The 23,938-nt window shown below is 42.4% G+C and overlaps 1 protein-coding gene across 13 annotated transcripts in view; it reads right to left on the bottom strand.

The window, feature by feature from the left end:
• Nucleotides 1–5,509: 5,509 nt before the first annotated feature.
• celf2 (cugbp, Elav-like family member 2) overlaps nucleotides 5,510–23,938 on the bottom strand; it is a 239,346-nt gene continuing 220,917 nt past the window's right edge. For 4 of the 13 annotated variants that reach the window (XM_085375367.1, XM_085375362.1, XM_085375372.1 and 1 more), the window contains 5 exons: nucleotides 15,706–15,831; nucleotides 12,985–13,164; nucleotides 10,460–10,603; nucleotides 7,915–8,087; nucleotides 5,512–5,840 (listed from right to left, as the gene is read on the bottom strand). In XM_085375367.1, coding sequence (XP_085231493.1) covers nucleotides 7,960–8,087; nucleotides 10,460–10,603; nucleotides 12,985–13,164; nucleotides 15,706–15,831 — 578 coding nt within the window. In that variant the 3' untranslated portion in view covers nucleotides 5,512–5,840; nucleotides 7,915–7,959. Of the gene's footprint in view, nucleotides 5,841–7,914; nucleotides 8,088–10,459; nucleotides 10,604–12,984; nucleotides 13,165–15,705; nucleotides 15,835–19,010; nucleotides 19,146–23,938 lie in introns of all 13 variants that reach the window. The other 9 variants (XM_085375366.1, XM_085375369.1, XM_085375364.1 and 6 more) reach the window with 6 other exon arrangements.

The following is a 23,938-nucleotide window of genomic DNA, read 5'->3' on the forward strand; positions in this document are numbered from 1 at the left end:
GGAACTCAAGTGTAAAGCAACTTTTGCGTTGGCGTCACTTTCATCTTTTATACTATCTATGACTCCAAATAGACGGAAACCCTGACCACACATAATCCTAAGTCTTCTACAGTGATGGCAATAATTTAAATCCATGTAACACCACACCAATCCAAATCTGCCATTGCAGCTAACTAGCTCACATTAATGTTGCCATTATTCCTTCAGTTGGGTAACCAGTCTGTCATCTACCACTGAGAAGTGTATAACAGGGTGATGGCCAAAGCTCACCTGGCACACAACATTCAATGACCTGAAGCAAACAAGCACTGCCTGTCAAGATGTGGAAGGACTTGTTGCCAGTTGAAAAAGGTGGTGCTAACCACTAGGAACTTGTAGTCTTACTTGTGCACATAAAACAGAGTAATAGTATGTACTCAGTTTAAGAAAAACTTTTTATGGTTTCCACCTGACACTGGGAAAAGAAAACAACCTAAAGGTCACCAAGTCCCTGCAACTCCAAGGATCTAGAGATATATATTTCTCAAAGACCTAAAGGAGAGCAGGCCTAACCTTTCACCAAGAAAGCGCACGAGTGTATTTTCCCCCAAAATGTCAAACCATTCTTTCAAGCTAAGGGATTTCTAGACCCAACTAACAAGCTTTTAGTTGTTCCTGGTCAAATTTGGATTTGCAGGATCCCGCGTTGCCATTTTTTGGGTTGGGGAACACTTGTTGACTGTCGCGCGACGACTTGGGCTACACAGTAATATACATACAAACACCTCGATGTATATTTACTATGTTTCGTGAGAACAGCATAGTGAGTTGTCATTGCGGATGAAGTCAACTTTACTATGTGATAAAAACAAAACAATAACCAAAATAAATAAATGAATTAAAATAAATAAATAAACACGAACATGAGAGGGGAAAGGTAGAATGAGAGGGAGAAAGAGAGACTATGACGAAGAAGAGAAAGAGAGAGAAAACGAGCGAATGGCAGGGGGAGAGGTTGTGAAACAGTACAACATCAGACAGCCACTGGAACATAACAACACAGAGAGAGACAAGTATTAGGAAAAATGGTTTAATATAGGAGACAGAAGCAAAAAACTGCATCACACAAGAACATACGTTTACAAAAATAATTCTGACTGCTTCAGCTACACAGTTAGTTCACAGAGAAGGACAGAGAAACCGGAAAAATCTAAACAGCTAAAAGCAAAAATCTTCTAATTAGTTGATCTCTTTATTAAACTAATACATTAATCCACTGAAGGTGACTAAATATTTCTATTCCTTCTTTTTCTATAATTGTCTTATCGTGTAGACGGCACAATACAGAAGTCAAATGAAACTTACCGCTGTTGTATAGACAAACTTGCTAAGAACTATTTATAAAGCAAAAAATGAAAGATCTGACACTCACCTACGCTCTGTTTTTCGGACAAAAAGGGAAAAAAAGTAAGAAAGAAAGGTAGAAAGAAAGAACAACACTCGAGTGAGGAAAAAGAAGTGAAAGAAATAAAGCCAAAGATCTCCTAGAAAATCTTATATCAAAAGCCAACTTTCTCGATGCCAGCTAGAAATCATACTCGGGGACCAGTCAGGGTCAGGCCACACCACCAGGCCAGACAGCGTTTTTTTGTTTTTTTTTCTAAGATTTTTTTTGTTGTATCCTTTAATCTCCAGTATAAAAAATTCCACTGGTACAAAATGCATAAGTACAATCAGTTGTAGAAATAGGAAAGCCTGCATTTTTTGTACTTTTTAAATCCCATCCAGTGACAGATTTTCGAAGAGTTGTCAAACAAACATACATCACGCTTACAGAATCCACTGAAATGCATTGACTTTGGCTTCTCTCGTGACAATAACTTTGAAAACTACTTGAAAACCTTTTTGAGAATTAAAAAGAAACAAATCAACAACAGCAAACAGCAACAACAACCCCCCAAAAAAGAAAAGAAAATCAGATTATCTCTACAGACAACAAGCTCTTTTTTTACGCCACAGGAAGAGAGAACACACAAAACATTTTTCCTCAAAAAACTTGACATAAGCCATAATGCAAAATAACGACAAGTTCAATTTTTTTTTCCTTTCAGATTTCATTGTTTGATAAATAGCACTTAAGATAATTAAGAAAGAAGGAGAACAGAGAAGTGAACAGTGACAAGATAGAAAGATTACAACGAGCATCGGCGATGACAGCCCCTGAGGCGAGCCGCTCGACAGAAACTCCGTTTCTACGGCCCTGTTGTGCTTCGACATGGACAAAAAGACGAGATGCTTCACACTGAGACTGTGCGACGTGGGGCTTCTGTGCAAGTCGGTGAGATTTGGCAATTTGTCTTTGCTTTTTTGGGACGCTCAGAATGTGGAAAGGACAGCGCTGGAACGAGCTGAAAAAAGGCGCGACTACACGAAACCTGGTCCATCGACGCTGATCTGGGGACTGTCCGGCTTTCGTACAGGTAGCTATGGCTGTTTGTGGCACGCCTCGTGTGTGTGTGTACTGCATTTAGGAAAAAAAGAAGTCTGCTCGCCTCCCTTCGTAAAATCGCATAAAGTTTGGCATCGCGTTTGGTCTCGGAGAGCGGATAATGAAAGCTGTATTGCCTTCATCTCGGCTCTGGCTGTTGTTTCCGCCTGCGCGCGGGACCCCTGGACGTGACCCTTCCCTTTCCAACCAACAAGCGCTTTATTTCCCCCGTCGCTATTCCAATAAGACGTCTCTCCACTAGCCCTGTTTCTAATAACCCCGGTTAGCCTGGGAGACAACAACCAGACGGAGAGGGGCATCCTTCAAACAGATGCCTCCATCTCTCTCGTTCTCTCTGAATCGCCTTCAACTGCTGCGAGGAGCCATTTCAGCCTTCCCGCTGTGGCCGATCGGACGAAATGGCAGAAGAGTGAAAACCCAGACGAGTGAGAGGTTAACGGCACACGAAAGTGAACCTAGACTTGGCACACATCACTGACTGACAACATCTCCTGTAATACTGGTACAACGCTCCCTGGTTAAGGCGACTGGTGAGCTTCTGTAGAAAATAATGCTGCCATCTTTAGTTTTTTTTTGTGTTTTTTAAATTTTTTGTAGTTTTTTTTTGCAGACCGTAAACTAGGCTTTCAGGGAGGGGGGACGGGGGGCAGTTGAATCGACTGACAACACTGTGCCATGTAAACGGCTCGACTATGATGAATGTCAATAACACACTTTGGCATCTAATAATGATTTTGGCCCGTTTACACCACAAGACTCGCACATGGAGAAGTCTCATGACCGCTTATATAAAAAAGAAGAGGAGGAAACATCAGAAGGATCAAGTTCGGCGACGGGGAAATCAAATGGGCTCAAAACTTGCTCCGGACCCGTCCCGCCTCACTCCTCTGACCAGCCGACACCGGCGTGTGCTTTTTCCTCAAAAGATCGAAGCTCGTTTGTGAACGAGCGAGTCTTGCCCTGTGCTTACATCATGAAAGCGAGCACGCTCGTCTGAGGTGATACACAAAAAGTAATGATCCTCGCCGTCTGAGACAAACGGCGCAAACTCTGAGACGTTCTGAACTCAACAAAAGGGATAAGAGGGTTCTTGAGAAATAAGGCTTTGTGTATGACTCTCACCTCCATTTTTATTCATTTATTTATCATTTTTGGGGGGAGCTGAGGAGCGGGACGGAGCGCGGGAAAACAATCAAAACAATCCACGCTGAAGCCTGACGTCTGTGTTTGTGTGCGAGATACTGATAGAGAGAGATAGAACAGGAGTGCAAAGATTTGTGGTAAGGCTTTGATGAGTAAAACTGCTGTACAATGGCTAAAAATATCAGTGCGTGACTCGTGTGTGTGTTTTTAAAGTGTGTGTGTGTGTGTTTGTGCACGCTGGCGGGCGGTAGCGGTTGCTGTAGAGGCTTTCACACTCAGGGGCTCTCATGCACAATAACAAAGTAAACTGTGAGGTCTGCACGAGAGTGTGTGTGCGCATGTCCGTGTGTGTATGAATGTTTGTGTGTGTATAGATATATATATGACACATGGGCACTTTTTTTCTTTTTTTGTTTTTTTTTTGTTACATCTTTACAAAGAAAAAAGCAAACATGACATTTTCAGGCAACAAGACCACAGAATAGCAAGTTAACAAACTTTTTTTTTAAATCTATATTTTTAAATATGAGGGATCCATACAAAACACTTATAATAAAATACCCATGTTATCAAATAATTTCACAAGAAATACACTGACGCGCTAGGCAGGAAGTACCTTTCAGAATTTGGCACTGAACTCCACTGATTTTGTCTTTTTTTCCTTTATAAGACATTTTGCTGAACAACAAAAACACATCTAAATATTGTTTCCCACGAGAGAAATAAAATAATAATGACATTGATGCTTCACAAGCTGACATTTTATATATATATATATATATATAGATATATTTATATTTATATATATTTTTAGGAATTTCATATAGGTAATTAACCAACAGGAAATTTAGCAAATAGGGACTCCTTAAAAAAACAGAAGAAGAAAATTATAATAAAAAACAAAGTAACTGTTATAGTAATATGAAAGGCTTTGTCTATTGTTCAAGTAAACTGATTTTTTTTAGTCTTCTCTTGAAAAACATGAGACATTTAAGACCGTTAGACTTGTGATGAAACCACAACTAAACTCACGAGAAGCACCGACGTTAACGCGGGTTACAGGTATCGTAGTATTTTTTTTCCTCTATACATTTAAACAGTAGAAAATATAGGTCATTTCATCATGTGCATTTAAACCACGGATTGTCTATCTGTGAGTCAGTTCAGCAAAAGGTGACACAAGTAGGTAGCATTTCTCCCCCCCAAACAGGGCAAATGTCGTTTTTTTATTTTTACCTTTAAACTACTCTAGAAAAAAGTGGTTCTATATATAGACTTTGAATGAGAAACAGAGCCACTTAAAATGGCCTTATCAAAAAACTTTACACTGCCTGAAAAATGTAAAAACCATTAGAGAGCTCTGAGAGAGTCTAATATTGATCAGACAGTTTTTATTCAAAACTGTTTGGAAGTAGTCTTATTTCTCAGAGAAACTGACGCCGACTGCTTCTGGCCCGCGCTCTTGTGGCTTTTTTTGTGTGTGTTTTTTGTGTGTTTTTTTTTTTCTCCTCTCCATCGGCACCAGAAGCAAGAAGACGCGCCAATTCCTGTTGTGAACTTTCAAGTTTACTTTAAATGAAGAAGGAAGGAAAAGGAACTGACATAATAATAACAACAATAAAGAAGAAAAGAAGAAGAAACAAAAGAAAAAGACACTGTATGGAAATCACTTTGCCACAGGTTGTTGTTTTTTCTCAAAAAGAAAAAAAGGAACATTTTTTATCCATAAAAATCTCAGTCTTTTTTTTGTTGTTTTTCATACGAATGCAGCTTGTTGTTGTTCACATTGATTCATTTACCCACACCTCCCTTATCGCCTCCCTCCCTCCCTGAAACCCTCCCGGAAAACAGATCCAAATGAGGTCACATGCAAAAAAAAAAAAAAAAAAACAACAACCAAAAACAAAACAACAAAAAAACATAAAAAGACCAAAAAGCAAACAAAAAAAAAAGTCCAAAAAAGCTAAAAGTTCAAAAAAGGTCAGTAGACGGCGGTGGCGGAGGAGGAGGAGAACCAGGTTATGATCAGGTGAGCTCGGAAAAGACATCAGAAAAAACAATGACGGGGGAGGAGGAGGAGGACGATGGCACTTTTTTTTTGGTGGGTATTTTTTGTTTGTTTGTTTTTGTTTAAAGTTTTGTGTTTTTTTCGACACCACGGAGACATGCTAGGCAAACGATGAGCTAACAGGCATGGAGATGGGTTGTTCTAAAAGGGGGAAAGAAAAAACGGGAGAGGAGAGAGTTACACACAGAGAGCCAGAGCACCACACCACTACAGCATTTCTTTTTTTATGTAAAAAAATAAAATAAAATGAAAAATAATTAAATAAAGGAGAAACAACAACAACAAACAGCAAACAACAACAAACGAACAACAATGCAAAACAGCAGAACAGCAACACCACTCACTGATTTCATCTGCAAATATTTTAGCTTTAAATCTGTTTTTTCTTGGGTTTTTTTAGTAATATAAAATGATATTGATGTTTCAAGTCTATATACTAACAAGCAACAACACACGTTCACTCATTCGTACGTACGCGCACACACAAAAAACAACAAGAAATAAACAAAGGAGCACCCAAAGCGCTATCCATCAGATCCCGGATGGATGTTCATTTGGGAGAATTTTTTTTTTTTAAGACGGGGAACGGGTGGGGAGGTTCTTTTAACTCGTTCCTTTCTGCTTTCAGATCTTTGTAAAAGTCGGCAGGTAAAGGAGGGGCTACGAACAAACAAAAAAACACTCAAAACAAACAAAAAAACCACTCAAAACAAACAAAAAAATTATGAAATTTAAAAAAAAAAACGCAAGGAAAAAGGTTGAAATTCGACAAGTGAAAGAAGTAGTCCCACTATGGATGGAGAGAGGGAGAGAGTGGTAATAAGAGAGAGAGATGGATGGATAGATGGGTGGGTGGGTGAACAGCACAGAGAGGAGTGTGGTGGTGGTGGTGCTGGTGGGAGGGGCGTCGAATGGCGGCGAAATGTTTTGGTGACTGTGGTTTTCTGCACTAAAAAAAAACACCAAAAAAACACCAGAGAACCCAATTCCACGAGACTTCTCCACAAGGGTCTACTTTATAATGATGCTGTATACTTTATAGGAGTCCAATAACTTAACGATAGGCAATAAATAAAATCCTTTTTCTTTTAAATCTGAGGCAGTAAAAATGCTGTATAAAAATAGAACTGCTTTTTTTACAAATAAAATTTACAGGCCTGTGGCTTTCTGTACTTTGAATTATTTTTTTTTAATCTTTCAAACAAACATCAAGTATTTTCAGTTTACCCCCTTAACCCATAAACTCTTTTATTATTAGTAGTAGTAATAGCATTGTCATAGCCTTCATCAAATTCTGGATGTTATTTTGAAAATGCTCTACATGCTGTAATATCTCTTTCACAACAAAGACCAATGTGATCTGACCCAGAAATGTGTTTACTAATTATTCATTTTTACCTTTGAGAAATAAAAAAATTCTTCTTTTTTTTAAATTTTCACATAAATAAAAGCTGGAGTATGCGTGTTTGTTTTCCTTCCTGCGGCGGTAGACTGTAACTGTACGGCAGGTTGATGTTACCACTGACTATACTGTAAAAGAGGCCACTAAAAGTTTTGCAGCCTTTGCTCCCGGGTTGCCAGCAGGCGTAGAGGGGTTTTTGGAGAAGCAGCGGCGGCCTGCAACCAACACCGCGGAGGTCAAAGGTCGAATGTGCATATCGGCGTGCGCGTCAAAATTTTTTTTTTAAAAAGTAGTAAAAAAAAAGAAAAAAAAGTAATAATGAACCATTCACCAGGCCTCAGGTTCATAATGAGAGAGAGGAAATAAAAAAATCTTCATGGCTCCTTTGTCTTTACGTCTGTCCTGAAAAAAGTATAAATAATCACCGAGAAAAGTTTTAAATACCTGCGAAGCAAAAAATCGGAAAAAAAAGCTACTTTCTTCCATTATTATTAAAAAAAAGAAAGAAAAAATTGCACAAAGTAATGGTGGTAATGGAAGCGTTCATGTGTGTCAAAAAAAACTGTAATAAATAATAATACTTGAACATAAGAGTCTCCAAAAAAGCAAGAAAAAAAAAGAAGGAAAAAAAAAAGAAAGAAAACAAGGCGTGTGTCTCCCTCAGGGTGGTTGTAGGTCATCTCCCCCTCCCTCCCACATCCCCTCCCTTGAACCCTCACCCCCGAGTCCCTGTGTAGAGAGGTCGTGGCTCGGTTTGCTGTTTTTTTTTTCATTTTCATCATTTTTGTTGTTTTTTTCTGTGGGGGGACTTACCCTAGCAGTGCTAACATGGGGAGCAGATAGACCCTAGTGCTAAGATCAGTACGGTTTGCTGTCGTTCTTGGAGCGCTTCAGCTGCACCTTCAGCCGCTTCATGCCAATCTGGAAGCCGTTCATGGCCTGGATGGCTGCCTGTGCCGACACTGGATTGTCGTAGCTGACGAAGCCTGTGAGGGGGCGCAAGAGAAAAGTGGACGGTTAGAGGAAAAGTTAGAAGAAGGTCAGTTGTGAAGAAACTGTATTAAAATAACAACAAGAAGGCTTTTAAAACATTATTGAGTCAGACTTTCAGGCAGCCTAACATTGGCCTACTTCATCCCCAACCGGCCATGGCAGAAGGCTGCCCCTCCCTGAACCTGGTTGTGTGCTCGGTTTCTTCCTGTTAAAAGGGAGTTTTTCCTTCCCATTGTCACCAACTCTTTGTTTAAAAGTAGTCATCTGATTGTTGGGGTTTCTACCTAATGTTGTAGGGTCTTTTCCTTACAGTGTCAGTTGCCTTGAGGCAACTGTTGCTGTGATCTTACCTGCATAAATCCTACATCGCCTTGTTCTCAAGTTATCACATTCGATTTTCAGAAAACTTGCTCTGACCTTGAGATCGATGTCACTGATTTTAACTTGTGTGAGATTTTTACTAGATGCATCTATGGTATCAATTTAAAGCTACAGTGTCGCCTTGTTCTCGAGTTCTTGCATGACAAAAATACTTCACAAGGCATCCTTACCTTGTTTCTGGGTCTTTGATATGTTTAAAAACACTCCTGGTACACAATAAGACAAGATTAAACTGTAATGATGGCCTAAGGGATGTTCGTTCGTTGCATCAACAAAATAATAAGAGACTACAGCAACAAACAAACAAACAGATTGTAGGTAGCATTAAAGCACAGATTTACTTTGGCAAAGGCCACTTTTGATTAAAAAAGTAAAATTAAAGGTTTTGGTGCGGACTGTGGTATATACTAAGATTTATTTTTCTATCTTCTCCGCAAAAAGTCATTTTTGTTTACGCTAACGCTTCCCTTCCCCCTGTAATATCTGCAACCTCTGAAGCTGACAGTAAACTCCTCGTCTCGCTTGTCTCACATCCATCCCCGCAAACCATTTTCTGACAAGTACCAGACGGTAGTTTTTTCCTGGATCCATGCTTGATTTAGTTCTGTTTTCCTTAGTTGCTGCTTGTGGATTGGATATGTGTAATATTTAGGTTTTGATTTCCATACAAATGCAAATCTACATGGTATTTGCCCTGGATTTACTCTAGTATTTAAAAAAAAAAACACACACAAAAACATACCAGTAAGGAAAACGTAAATCCAGATGGAAAGGAGGCACTGAATTCTTCTTTGTCAAGCTTTTCATGCAATTCCCTAATAGTTCCTTCTAAAGTTCCCTGGAAATAACTGTGTAAATATGAATTACTTATAGAAGATAGACACAATGGTTTGAGACAGCAACTCAAATTTGCACTTAGTTTACAGAGCTATTAAAGTATTACTAAGACTCATTCAAATCCAGGTAAATTCAGGTATTAGTGGGATGGCTCTTCTCTTGAATTGTCAGCAGTGTATGTTGGCGATTCATCTGCGTTACGTCAGGACTTATAATAATAAGTACCAAATGAATAACTTCCAGGAACTTTCTGAAGAACCTTGCCATGAATGTTTCTCTTTTCTTTGGTACTTGAAGCAAAGCACCACAAAAATAAAGGCTGATCCAATAAAAAATAATGTTCTTGGTAATAGCTCAGACATGTTCTGGAAACTGGCCATCGGAGGACAACCTCCCAGTGGAAAACTTGATCATTTTCGGCTTTATGAGCCGATTATGAGAGCCGGAAATCATCACTATTTTTAGCAGAAGTGTCTCCTGCCACATTTGTGTCATGTGGGAAGGATGGTAGAGTTGGGTAAAACTTTATAAATTGTCTATTTTTGATAAGCGCGAGGTTTCCTAATTGCTTGCTCTTTCAGGTACGTTGCTCAGCCAGATAAGATCTTATAGAAATCATTGCTCTGTAATTATTGCTTAAATATTGAAGTTACAGCTATTCAAAGTCTAACAAAACATTAGATGTGAGTGCAACAGTCATGTTGTACACTGACAGACTGTACATAAAAGATGGTTGTAGCCACCAACGTAGCTACAGACCAGCTCATTGTACCTTGTTTTAAAGCCTTGAAGTGGGCAATCTATTCATTGCTTTCTTTATGCTTACAAACTAAAATGTGATCCAATTCCAAGGTAGCCTTGCTCTGTGGCTTATTGTGTTTTTTTCTGGCCTTTTTTAACCCTAAACGCGACCATCATTTAGAAAATGAGCATCATGTTGTATTAAGTAAGAAATCTGTCCCTTCTGATATCAGAAGAAATGCAGATAAGGCACTTTGATACAACGTCCATCTTTTATGCACAGTCAGAACTTGCCGTCCTTCAGATTTGTTCCCTTCAACAACAACCCAGCCCCTGATTTATGACACAGTCAAGAAAAAGAAATAATTCCAGGCATTTGTGTGCGTTTTGGTTTTTGCTGCCGTACCGAAGCACTTGCTAAGGTTTGTCTGTTTGTCGATGAAGACTTTGGCAGAGACCACATTTCCGAAAGGCATGAACATCTGCAGTATGTCCTGGTCTCCAAACTCCTGGGGCAGGTGGTAGATGAACAGGTTGGCACCTTCAGGACCTGAGGTGGAGGAGGGGTGGGGGATATGCAGAGCAGATATGAGGTCAGTATAGTTTTTCCATTTAAGCAAACCTGCAGCAGAGGGAGCGCTGCACTGTGGCTGTCGTCATAGGAACTCGGCACAAGCACGCCGCTTCCCACAATGTCCCATGACCTTGGGTTTGTTATTGAATTTAAACAGCATTCTGCAATTGTATTGAAAATACAACAAAGATGAAAGCTTTTGGTTTTCAGCTAATAATTATATTTTGGTTTGCTTCAAACAAAAGTAGTTCCCTATTCTTTTGCTTTTGATTTATTCATTCTCTCAGCCGCATGTAGTCTCTCTTAAGAGGGGTCATAGGGTGCCCTCCTACCCAGCCTCTATCGCACATTCTAATAATTCTAATAGGTCAGATCTCTCAGAATCATTTAATATGCTCTCCACAGCTAAATGAAGCAGCGAGGGAGCCCAGTGTTTGGCACATCTTTGTTCTCCCTGAGGGGTTTTGAACTCCTGGATGGACTGTCAAAGAAAGACAGCTTCTTTACAAATTTATCTTCGCTGCAAGCCGAGATGAGAAGTGCACAAACAAACAGTATGTGGCTCTATTTGTTTTACTAGACATTTCATCATCTGGTTTGTATTCAGCGCTGTCGTCTAAAGCTTTTGGGTAAATTTAACTTCAGCTGCCAGGTTCTGTACGTCGGCGGCACTTTGCAGAAGCGCTGATGTGCAGGCTGACCAGTTCACATTTTCTCTCTCAGACGTTGTAATAAAAGTATTGATCAGAATCCAAGAGAGGTCTGATTAAACACTCCTTTTTTTTTTGCTACAAAAACAATGTGAAATGAGTTATTATAAGTGAAATAAAGGACATAAAAATAGGTTTGGTCCAGTTGTAAAACAAGGAATTTGGTTTTAAGAGATGAGGATGAACTTTTTTATGAACTGAAACGTTGTTTAGTTTTAAAAATACTTTTTTTTAAACTCTTTGCCCACGTTAGGACAACATTTGACTATTTTGCAATTATGAGTTTCAAACCTCAGAATATACACTAAGTTGCCAAAAGTATTCAGTCACTCATCCAAATGACTGAATTCAGGTGTTCCACTCCCCTCCCTGGCCACAGGTGCATAAAATCAAGCAACTAGGCGTCCAAACGGCTTCTACAAACACCTGTGAAAGAATTGGTCGCTCTCAGGAGCTCAGCATGGTACCATGATAAGATGACACCTATGCAACAAGTCAAACAAAGTGGAAGTGATTGGTAATGATAGCAACTCAGCCATGAAGTGCTAGACCATGTAAAATAACAGAGTGGGGTCAGCAGATGATGAGGCAGATGGTGCACAGAGGTCGCCAACTTTCCGCAGAGTCAGTCGCTACAGACCTCTAAACTTCATGTGGTCTTCAGATCAGCTCAAGAACGGTGCTTACAGAGCTTCATTGAATGGGTTTCCAAGGCCGAGCAGCTGCATCCAAGCCTGAGATCACACCTCTCTGTCTAACAATATGATGGATGACTCTAAGTTTGGCGGTTACCAGGGGAACGGTACTTGTCTGGGGGCGATTATGGCGTGGGATTGCTTTTAAGGAGTTGAGCCTCTCAGTTCCAGTGAAATGAACTCTTAATGCTTCAGCATACCAAGACATTTTGGGACAATTTCATGTCCCATCTTTGTATGAACAGTTTGGGTTGACCAACATGACTGCGCACCAGTGCACAAAAGCGAGGTCTACGAATACATGGATGAGCAAGGAGGTGTGGAAGAACTTGACTGCCTTGCACAAAGTCCTGACCTCAACCCGACACAGCTCACAAATGTGCTTGTTGAAGAATGGTCAGAAATTCTCACAAACACTCCCAAACATTGCGGAAAGCCTTCCCAGAAAAGCTGGAGCTGAGAATGAGATGTGAAGGCAGACAAGCGAATACGTTTGGCAACATAGTGTATCAAGAAAGTCGTGGTTTGACGACGATGAGAATAGTTTCCAGATTTCTCCACTAACATCTGATGCAAACCCTGCCACTTTGTTCTATCAGCAGGCGTGAACTATGACAGAAACCTTTCAGTTCAGAAAAGAGCTTCAAGGGCTACAACTAGTAGACTTTCAAGGGGTAAAGAGTTAAAAGGCCAATTTTTTATGTTTTTAGCACAGATTTTTATTACTTGATAAAAACTAACATTTTATCAGGACATTACACCACAACACTATAACTTTATAGAGTCTACTCGTGATTTCAGCGCTGAGTTTAAATGCCCGTTTGCTTTTTTGAAGAGCAAATCCTGGAGGAGACGCACGTTTAGGGGAAAAAAGTTGCTGCTGTAAACACTCTCAAATCTAACTCCCACTGAGCAGCACTGATGTGCAGACATACAGCCTTAGGCTACTGACCCTCTTTCTGGCTGCCGGCAGCCCCTTGCTGCTGCAGCAGGGACTGGCTGTAGAGGGTGGGCAGCGCTGCGGCGGCGTACTGCTGGATCCCTGAGTAAGCCTGCGTCAGCGCGTCCATGGTGCCTGCCGTCCCGTTGGTGAGCCCTGCGCCGCCCAGGCCTCCGTTTAGAGCCGCCATACCTGAGAGCATTTGAGCAACTTTACATAAAACCCAACAATAAAGAAAGAAGAGTGCACTTACTCATTAGCGCTCCCACTGAAGGTTGTGTTTTTTAACCACACATACACACACACACACCCACAAGAACATACAGGACACGAGACACACAACACACAAACACCAACAGCTACGCTGGACCATACTGTAAATTGCACTCACATCGACACGCACACACACACACGCACAAACAAACAGAGGACCAACCGTGTGACAAGAAAACACAAAGGACGAACACATACAAGCACAGGACACACACAGAGGATTCATTTAAACACGTTAAAGTATGAAGGAAGCTGATGACAGCCAGAGCTGCACGGGTATCTCGGAGTAAAAAGCATGCAGCGCTGCATGCGCACACACAGAAACACACTCGGAGACCACAGCAGCGTCGACGGAACGACAAAAATAAATAAATAAAATAAAAAGAAGATGAAAAATTATCTTTCGCTTCATTCAAAGTGGCGTTGTTAAACAAATACTGGGGTGCGATCATGTGTGCTTTTCCTGCCCGTGACGGCTCTCTTTAGGGGTGAAGACAGGCACGCGGCGCGTAAAGGGTAGGCGGGGAGGGGAGGGGAGCGTGGCGATTTTAAAAAGTGAAGGAACACAGCAGTAACACTCATTAGCTGCATGTAACGGCTTAATATCACAACAGAGGGCAACTTGTCAGAGGGGGTCTGACACTGGCTCGGCGTCCTGTCGCCTCGCCGTCAGACACAGTGAAATAAATTATCACCGCGGCGCTCTGGATTATAGGTCACTCATTTATTCAGGAATAATTGCACCAGTGACCTTTGCAATTCAATTAAGGCCTAGATGTGTTTAAATGAGGGCGGTTGTTGGTGGTGGGTGGGTGAGTGGGAGGAAGGATGCGCTAAGAGGAGAGAAGGGTTAGTGCGGACAAAATGGGATGCAAAATGAAAGCGACCCATTCGGCTCAGAAGGACGAGCACGTGTGTGTGTGTGTGTGTGTTTAGACATGTTCTGTGTTTTTGTACCTGCGTGCGCTCGAGTAGACGCATATATAATTTACACAGCGGACACAGCTAGTCGAACCGAAGAGCGGTAAAGGTCAGGGGAGAATAATGTGGTGGAAGAGGCTGGTTGTACAGGATCTCTGCTGTCATAACAGCTCTGATTAAGATCCCAGCCCCGTCTCCCCGGAGGTCAAAGGCAGGACGCGCACCACACGGCTCGGCAGATGCCAGAACGCCACACAGGGCGGCCGTGCGGTCGATACGATCCACATGTGGAAAGAAACATGTGTGTGACTCGCTTAAACTTAAAATGGATTAATGAACCACCCAGCTGTGTTAATGCTTTGACAGCAAATTAGACTATTTTTTTTTTACTTCAAAGAAAAAAAAAAAAGAGTCTTATTTAGCTTTTATTATTGGGACAAAAACAGCCTTTTTGGGCCCTCTTGTGCAACAAAATGATCAAATATTGTATTTCCTAGCGTGACAGCAGCCTGAAAAAAATTGCGGTTTCTCCTTTTGACATTTAAATGATCAAATTTGAGTTTGTTTTGTGTTAAATTCTAACACAACACATCTACCTTTTATATTTTTGGCATGAAATTGAAAAGATTTGTATTTACCAGCCAGGAAAATTGATAGAACTGCATTGTGAGGGTACAATTACAACATTTACATAACAGTAAATGTGAAATTGGCAGCTAACCAAAGGAAGAATTACAATTTTGGCCTTTAGTCCCCCGTGCAACTTGTCCAAACCGCTTTGCGGAAACAACAGAAAACACAACAGTGACACAACAAATCCAACACGATGTGAAACGATGACACAGCGACAGCCTTTGTTAGGCAACGAGCAGCACGCCAACTACGCCAGGATGGCACACCGGCACTCTTACAGCAAGCACAACCCGGGACACAACCAGGAAGCGGATGAAGAGATGAGTGGAGGAATGGATGAAATATGTGTTGGCAGGTGATTTTATGCAGTAGCCGTCTTTAAAAGAGGAACAACCATTTATTTTTTAAGTCAAACTGAGACACAGAGAGACGACGGGAGGAACCAAACTCTGGGAATTTTAGCAAAAGCGGGAATACCGAAGCATCACGCTGTCTTTTTTCTGTTTCAGAAGAAAGCCAAGTGATGCATGGTGATAGTCAGTTTCAACATTTCTGATATTTGTATACTTAGGAATAGCCGTTCGCATTAGAGTTGGACAAACGTATGGATTTTTGATATACTCGTTCTTCGTTCAATGAGATTAAATATTGATTTTCTTTGGCATGCATTTTACTCCTACTACCAAATCTGCACATTCTTGGTTCCAGCAGATTTAAATGCAGAGTTTGTTTAACGTACAAGTGAATCATTCAAAGTCATCAGAAACCCCATTTGAGTCAACCCCCCCGACAGCTGCGGCTACGTCTCTCTGCACTGACTCACAGGCTTTGCGGTTGTGATGTCGCCGTTGGTTGTGTATGATCAGAGGTGGAGGTGGAGTGGCTGATGGCAGGGTGAATACTCACTGTTAACGCTACCTGCTAGTGCATTAATGTTGTTCAGGCCCACAGTTGCTCCTGCCAGGCCCTGCAGGGTGCCCAGAGAGGTCAGAGAGTTCATGGCGCCAGCGTTGGAGCTGGCTGTGGTGCCCGCTGCTGGGGGAAGAGGAGGAGGAGAAGGAGGAGGAGGAGGGATAAGGACAGAGGTGAAGAGGGAGAATAGGAGACAAAAGAAGTGGACATGTTACATAAACATATAGAAAACAAAGCAACAAGGTTCCTTGTGTAGAGGTTCAGGCTTTTGCATAGCTTGATCTTCATTTAAAGCAAACAGTAAGTGCTCCATTGTAGCAAATTAGCATCAGCTTTTGGTGCATTTATCACAGACAGTGATGACAAAGAATTTGGAAAGAGATGTGCTACACAGACCAAAGGGAGCTGGCTCAGATTACTTCCTGTAAGTTCATCTCTTTAATGGCTGCACGCTTCAGTTTCTTGAAACTTGGTGGCAAGCTGAATCACAATAATCGGTCATTACTGAGCCTAAACATTTACTACTTCTAGACATGAACTACATAGAGTAAAAGGTAAAAAACAACAACAAAAAACAGGCACTGGTTTGGCATCAAGAGACTAAAAATGCTGTCCAGTTCAGGCTTTGTCTCTCCCAAAAAACGTGAAATGGACACGCATGCAGAAGTTGCATTATCAGCAGGTAATGTGTGTGTGTGAGTGAGCGATGAACCAAACTTCTAAAACAAAGCTTTAATTTGAACCCCACTTGAGAGAAAAACGTTTTGCCCCACAATGTGCAACCTGGGGCTGAAGAAGCTGCTGAAATTCTTTAGTCTAACTAAAAAACTACAATAACCTAAAACTAACATTTGGAAATTGGACTTGCCAGGACAGAATGCTTGTTAGACATGTCGGGCTCCTCGTGCTGTAGTGTCTCCTGAAGGGCTCAATTTCCTGCTTTGACAGCATATTAAAACTTGGCTTCAGCTCCTTCACAGTGCGTTCTCTACACTGCAGCTTTTTGCTAGCAGTAGGAACTGACAAGGAGCCACCTTCATGTAATGCAAATCAGTGACAAGGAAGGAGCTGTGGCTTGATTGTCCTTCGTTTTTTTCTTCTTCTGTCTTTTAGAGGAATTAATATGACTAACTTATTCATGCAAATGCAGGTTTGCAGATGTTTCTGTGCATATTTTTTTTTCTAAATTTGAGACCGAGACTCCTTTCTTCAACGGGCAAAGAGAAAAAAGCTTTGTGAGCTCGTGGCGACGATGAATGCCGAGAGGCTGATGGAGAAATCACTTCACAATTTGTTTATCTCTCGAGTTCAGCCGGTGTGAATGGAGAAAAGGGAGCATCTCTCTGACAAGAAGCACCACGGTTCAAGGCAGAAAAGATCTTAATAAAACCAATTCTCCTCATAGTTGCACCGTTCCTTTATGAGTGTTTGATCTGATGCTATACTGATGCTTAAACATGCTACAAGTGGCACCTTTAATTAACCTTTACCAAACAAGCAGTGGCACCTTGACCTTAAATATATTAATCTATAGAAGTGTATGGAGATGATAACAGAATTCTGCATGGTATGTTGTGCACCAAAGCAAGTATACTGCAGGATTGCTGCAATCGAGGTAATGCTGTAAGAGCATTACATAAACATAAGGACAATCCAAAGAAGCACAGATATGCACAGAATGCATATAACAGTCAAACCTCAGAAATGTGGACTATAATTAAATGACTTTTCCCTGGTTTTATTTTAAATCAACTGAAACACACAAAAACAGCCAACGGGCGATGGATGAATAGACCACAGCTGGACGCAAACTCACGCACACATACACCTGAACACGCAGTGATGGCAAATGTGTGGACAAACTGGTGGACAGGTAGGATGGGGTGGGTAGGGAAATGTGGTGCACAAAGCCTTCGATCTCATTCTGCTTAGAACAAAAACAATTTCTTAAAAAAGTATTAATTTACCCTTGTTTTCATGAAAGCGATGCCAACAAAGCAGGACTGCGGCTGAACACGTTAAGAAATGTTGCGGTAAAAGGAAGCGTAATGTCAGCACACGGCCTGTCTCCATGCAGAACTGTCTATATTTATCAAAACTGGCGTGACGTTTTCAGTTTCATGCAGTATATGCCGCCACTCATTCACAAAGAGCGGCTCAGCCTGAGTGCGTACTATTCAAGGTTGGACTGACATTCAGAGAGAGAGAGAAGAAGAAGAAGAAGAAGAAGAAGGAGGGAGACACAGGCGGGAATAAAAGAGAGAAGGTGAAAAGTATGGCGAGAACGAGACGAGAACGGGCGTTCACGCCAAGCGCAGATCAGCTCGGTGAAGGCAGGAAGTGGGATGAAGAGGCGCAAGTGTTAACGAGGGAGGAGACGGGGGGTGGGGTGGGGGGGTGAATGTGTGCGTATGGGAGGAGGGGGGTAGTTTTTCATATTCATGCTCTGTTGGGAGTGCGCACCAAAAGAGACAGCAAAACCACGGCTGCTGGAGCGAGGCCGAGCCGACATGAGAGGGGAGGATGACGGAGCAGAAACAGGGAGCTTGTCAAAAGCGGGGCAGCAGGAAAAGACGAGGGCAACGAGAAGGAACACAAGGAGAGGAGAGGAGAGGAGGAGGGGCAGCGCGAGTGAGAATGATGAGGCACTTTGGGAAGAAGAGGTAGGAGGGGGGAGTCTGAAGGTGATGATATTTAACCTTAGCCGGGTTCAGGAGGTTTTTAAAACCCACAGCTATGAACACAGAAACAACACAAACAAACGCCGTCCGCTGGGAAAGAAAACCAGTCTGCTGCTCTAAAAAGTTTCTACAATGTCTCCAGAGCTGGTGAGGTGAGGCATGAACAAAGAAATCGACCAAAAATAGGACGGAAGAAACACACATAGGTCTAAACCTGACGGGAACACTTAAGCACGAAAACGCACATACATGCGCGCGCACCATGGACAGCGCATGTGTATCACAGGATGGCATGGCTGTGGGGCGACATGGTGAGGGAGGTGAGGCAGGCAGGCAGCGGGTGAGTAACACAGCATGGTGTCTGTCTTGATATGAAGGTGGACACACACACATACACACACACCATGGGAATGTGCCAGAAAGAAGGTCAACAACACTGACGGGGATCCAAACAATGAGGATGTTTCGGCAGTAATGGTGTCGGTGATGATGCGGCGGGGATCGTGGGACGACAACAGTGGCAATGGTAACGATGGAGAGCGAAGGACGCAGGCAGGCGTCGGGCCCTCCACCCTCCCCCGGCGCTGGACCCCCCAACCTGAGTGGCTGTGGCGTTACCTGGGCTGGCCAACGCTCCCAGGGAGGCGGCGTTGGAGGACAGGGGGTTTGCGGTGGAGGGGCTGGCTGAGTTTTGGGCCGCCGCCGCTGCCGCCGCTAAAGTGGCCAGGTTCTGCAACTGCAGAGCACTCATACCTGGAGAGAGGAGCCAGAGAGGGTGGTGTCAAACCTGGGGCTGAGGCGTGGCTGGGTCGCCTGGCTGGACCGGGACAGCGTACCAGAGGACAGCACTGAACACACGTTAGCTGCTGGGCGTCCGGAGGTGTACAGCAGTGGAGTGTGTGGATATCCTGCACATGTAAACCTTGAAATGCTCTTTATTTGAGGTCTTTGTGAAGAATCTGTAGCGTGTGCAGGCAAACACTACAGAAGCTGATTTTGCTAATAAGTCCCCAAAGTGTCTGAATCAGTAAAAAGCAGCTGTTGCAGTGTTTTAGGTTTGGCGCGTTTCTCTGAGGCGGAGCTGCTCCGGAGGAAGAAATCATCTCAGCGATTTAGTTAATGTTATATATTTTTTTATATTCAAGAAGCATTAAAGCTCAGCGGAGAGGGCTCAGACAATGCAGGAGGAAACTAACCTTCCTACAGTGCTTATATGGGCTTTTTAGCCAATTATACCACTTTAGATTCAACAAGAGCTCCGAGTCTGCTCAGCTAACTCATGCTTCTATAAATAAATGTCTGCCAGCTCAACAAAGACCATCACATCTATATCACAGGGTAATGATGGGAGCTTTTATGATATTGTAGTTCAGAGGATGAAACTAAAGGGCACCACACATTGGAACTGGCCTATATCGGCCTTGTTGACTGATGTCAACCTGTACCAGTTTGTTTGATAGTTTGCAGGTATCAAGGTGCAGATGTGGAAAAAGCCCATAAAACTCTTACGTTTATGCAAAAAACAGAACACAAAACTATTTTTGCACCAGCAAATTGCCAAAATGCCATTTAAACGATCAAAATAGGCACTTAATGTGAGAGTCAATGAATCCTTAAAAGCTAAAAGTTCAGTTTTTAAGTAAATTAGTAAACATGACACTGAATTGAGTTAAGGGCCAAAGAAAGACTAAACATATGGGTGTATTCATATCAGCTGGGCTCAGAGACTTCAAATATAAAAATCTGGATGAAGTCCCATCATCCTCCTGAGGCTGGAGCTCTTGTTGGGACCTATTTTTAATTTTTCCGAGCTATTTGGGATTAGGTGGACCATCGTCTTTCAAATAATGTTTAAAAAGTACAACCTTGCATGGGGACAGTGGGTTTATGGTACATTATAAATTCATCATTGTCACAAGGTACAAAACACTTCGAATTTATAGAAAAGCATAAATATAATGACCCCGTGTGAGGATGTGTGAGGGTCTCAGGAGGGTTAAGAAGTAGAAAACAAGAGGAGACACGTTGCTTATACTCTTATGCTTATACTGTCAATGAAAAGAAGCCCCTGCTTTATTTTATATTCACTGTAACTAAGAGTGGGACCAGAATTGAGAAAATTATCATCATGTTTTATTAAATTTGACTTACGGCTCAGTCACAGTAGAGGGAAAAATGAGGACCGCAAACTCACTGCGGCTACGGAAAATCTGGGAATTTGGTGACTGAGTTCAAGCAGTTGTTGGAATCAACTGGTCGCCCAGATGTGCAACATCCTCACCCTCTGGTGGGAGGTAACTGGTCTCCAAATGATCATGGTCTGATTGAACTGACTGCATTCACTTTAAAGGTGTGGAAATAACTGTCATCTAATATAGCCGATCGTCAACATGTTGCAATCAATCTGAGTCAGTCTGTGCAACTTGCCTGCAATATATATATATTTTTTGCAGTAGTGGACTCTTAAGGTAAGGTTACTGAGCGCCTACGTCATCGCGCAGTTGAATCACCGTCCTTGAGCAACTACGTCACTATATCTGGAACCATTTCTGTTTCTCCAAGGTTCAGTAGTTAATGTGACTTTCTCTGAATGCAAGTGGCAAGATTGCAATTTTAATTGTCAACTCGACCTAATTCAAAGCAGACAGAGTCCGTCTTGTTTCTGCTTTATCGCCGTCCTGATGCACCAAAGTCGCTTGGAGGATGGCACCTGGCTGCGAGTGCTGCCAAGGCTTGGTCTGCTTCTTTGAAGGCACCATTTCAGAGGCAATAAAACTTCAAGTTCATGACATACTGTCCCAATAATTTTGGTCATGCAACCCCTATTTTCCCTAATGTGACTGTGGCGTTAAAACTACTGATTGAGGCCATAAATTCCAGCGGAAAGTATTTACTGAGATCATAAATCGAATGAGAAGTAAGTTTCCATTAGACTTTACTAGATGAGTCACTCCCTGCTGGCTATTACAAACAATGACCGTTTAGAGTACCTGGACATTATGCAGTCTACGGCTGGCCCCTATGTGATGCCAAATGATTGAAGCCTTCCCCTTTAAACTAAATATTAAAGCCCTCTCCCTTTCAGCAGTCACCCTCTATTTCAGGGACCCCTGAAGGCTGAACTCTCCTCATTGTTAATCTTCTTTCTGGCATTAAGCATACGGCCTGTACTTAAGCATAATTAATGCCTATGTGCCAACGCCTAAATGATGGCGAAGCAGAGGCTATAAAACACTGTCTGTGAGCACAACTCAACCTTTCACCTCACTCCACAAATACGCGCGTGTGTGTGTGTTAGTGTGAGTGTGTGTGAGTACAAAACCTCCGAAAGCAAACAGTCATCAGAGCAGAAAGTAAAGGTCTTACCACAGAGATGCTTCCTCTGCCTCGTGTTAAAAGGGTGGACACTGTCAATGTGAGGTGTATGCGTCGTATATACAGTTTGCGTGTATATACCGTACCATGAGATTACACGCACACACACACACTCTTGCACACGGATACAAATAAGACACACACGAACAAGACACCATGAAGAAAATCCATCTTGTTTGACACCGTGGTGAATGCTTAGAGGTTCTACAAAGATATCCTTCACCCAGACAGTCAAATTGAACGCAGCCAATGACGACAGATATCGAGGTGCTGCAGCAGGAAGTGTGTGTGTTGTGTGTGTGTAAACAAAGCTAAAGACACCAAGCGCGCGAGTGTGCCTCTGCACGCATCTGAGTTTTTCCCCCACTCATCTGCGCTTACTTACACCGAAGCCAAAACCAATCTCGTTTGCAAAGCGATTTTCTCCAATTTTCCGTCGTACATCACAACCCGAAATGGATTTCTACTTCTGCGCAAAGGTGGGGATAAAAACCGCCGCCGCTCTTTCTATCGCATCCCATGAAACGCACGCTCCAGCCTAATTCAAACAGTGTTGTTTTTCCAGATAAGGCAGACAATGCGCCACATGAGCGAGGAGATATGTGGTTTCAGCGCTGCTGCTAGATCTCATTTCTGACTCCACGGAGCAGGTAACACAGAGGGAAGGCTGTTTACAAGAGCTCTCATTCATACCTCTTTATTATAATCGAAAGCATGTTTTTATTTTGCAGACCTCCTCCTTCTCTATGTGTGAGGCAGAGATCCACAAACACGCTCGAGTGTGTTTACAATGCTAATAAATGGTCATTGTAGAGAATCACTTCACTTTTACCTTCGCTGCGCTTTTTCCCCCCACCTTCGTTTGTTTCCTCCTTTCCTTTCCACTTTTTTCTTTCCTCATCTTTCCATCATTGTCATTTTCCTTTTTCTGCCCTTGATTTACTTTCTTCTTCTCTACTTTGGTTCTTATGTATGTTTCTGCTTCTTTAACTTTCATTTTCTTATTCTTTCGTTTCCTCATCTTTTCCACATTTTTTCCTTTTATTCCCTCTTCTTTTCCTCGCTTTCATTTCCTACTTTCCTTGCTTTTTAATTTCCTCCCTATTCTTGCTTTACATTTTCCTTTCCCTTCTCTGCTTCATTGCTCTCCCTTCTTTCCTATATCCTGACCCCTTCATCTATCTTTCCCTACTTGCCCATTTCTTATCTTCCTTTTCCCTACTTCCCAATTTTCGTACTGGCCTTTTCCTCCCTCGTCTACATTTTTAGCTTTTCAGTACCTCATTTCCCACCAACCCTTTTCCTGGTCCATTTTTCCAGCCTTTCTTTTCTCTCCCTCAGTCGATGACAAAGACAATTCCAGCAGCTCCCTTTTGTCTCTATCTTTTGCACTCATTGCAACCTCTTTTCTGCCTTTTTTCTTCTTTTCTACACCCATTCTTACTTGCATTTGTCGAAGACAGTCACCCTCATTGAACCAGCATTTATTTTCAAGCCAGTTATGAGAGAAAAGGAGCAGGCCAAGAGATAAAAAATAACTGGGCTAGAGAGGAATAAAGCGGAGACAAAGAAAGAGAGATCGTATGAGACAAATTCATTCTATTTTCCACATTGGGGCCGGGGTTTCAGGGCCGGCCAGATGGTTCGCGAGTGTGTGAGTACATATGTGTGCAGGGATGCACGTGTGTGCGTGTGCGCTCCCTGCAGCTTGTATGGCAGCGCCGGCCTGCACCAGGCTGCCGTTGGCTGCATCTAATTGAATGCTCATTGGTGTAATTGAAGCCTCTCAGCTCTGCAGCTCCTCGTGTTAAAGACTGGGACCAGATGTCATTCAGCTGTCTCACATCTCCTGCCAATCACTAATACTCGCTCCCTCTCCCTTCTCGCGCTCCGCATCGCAGATGGAGGACCAACAGATCTCCAGATTCAGACACCGTTACTCACTCGCCGCTCCAAATCCTAAAGCCTGTTTGTCAGCGTGAGTGTATATTCGAAAGGAAAATGTATGTTTGAGCCCAACGGCAGAAAAATTTAAACAGCTGCGGGGAAACTGCGAGACACTGCAACTCAGGGGAACGTGACAGAACACGAGAGGAGACAAGACGGGGCTCGCCACTTTAAAAAAGTCTTATCACGCTCGGATCCTTTGGCAGTTTCTTTATGCGCGCTAA

The sequence above is a fragment of the Diplotaxodon limnothrissa genome, linkage group LG17 (assembly GCF_057381915.1).
Source record: "Diplotaxodon limnothrissa isolate DT_005_m linkage group LG17, D_limnothrissa_male_GT1.1, whole genome shotgun sequence".
In the NCBI taxonomy this organism is placed as follows: Eukaryota; Metazoa; Chordata; class Actinopteri; order Cichliformes; family Cichlidae; genus Diplotaxodon; species Diplotaxodon limnothrissa.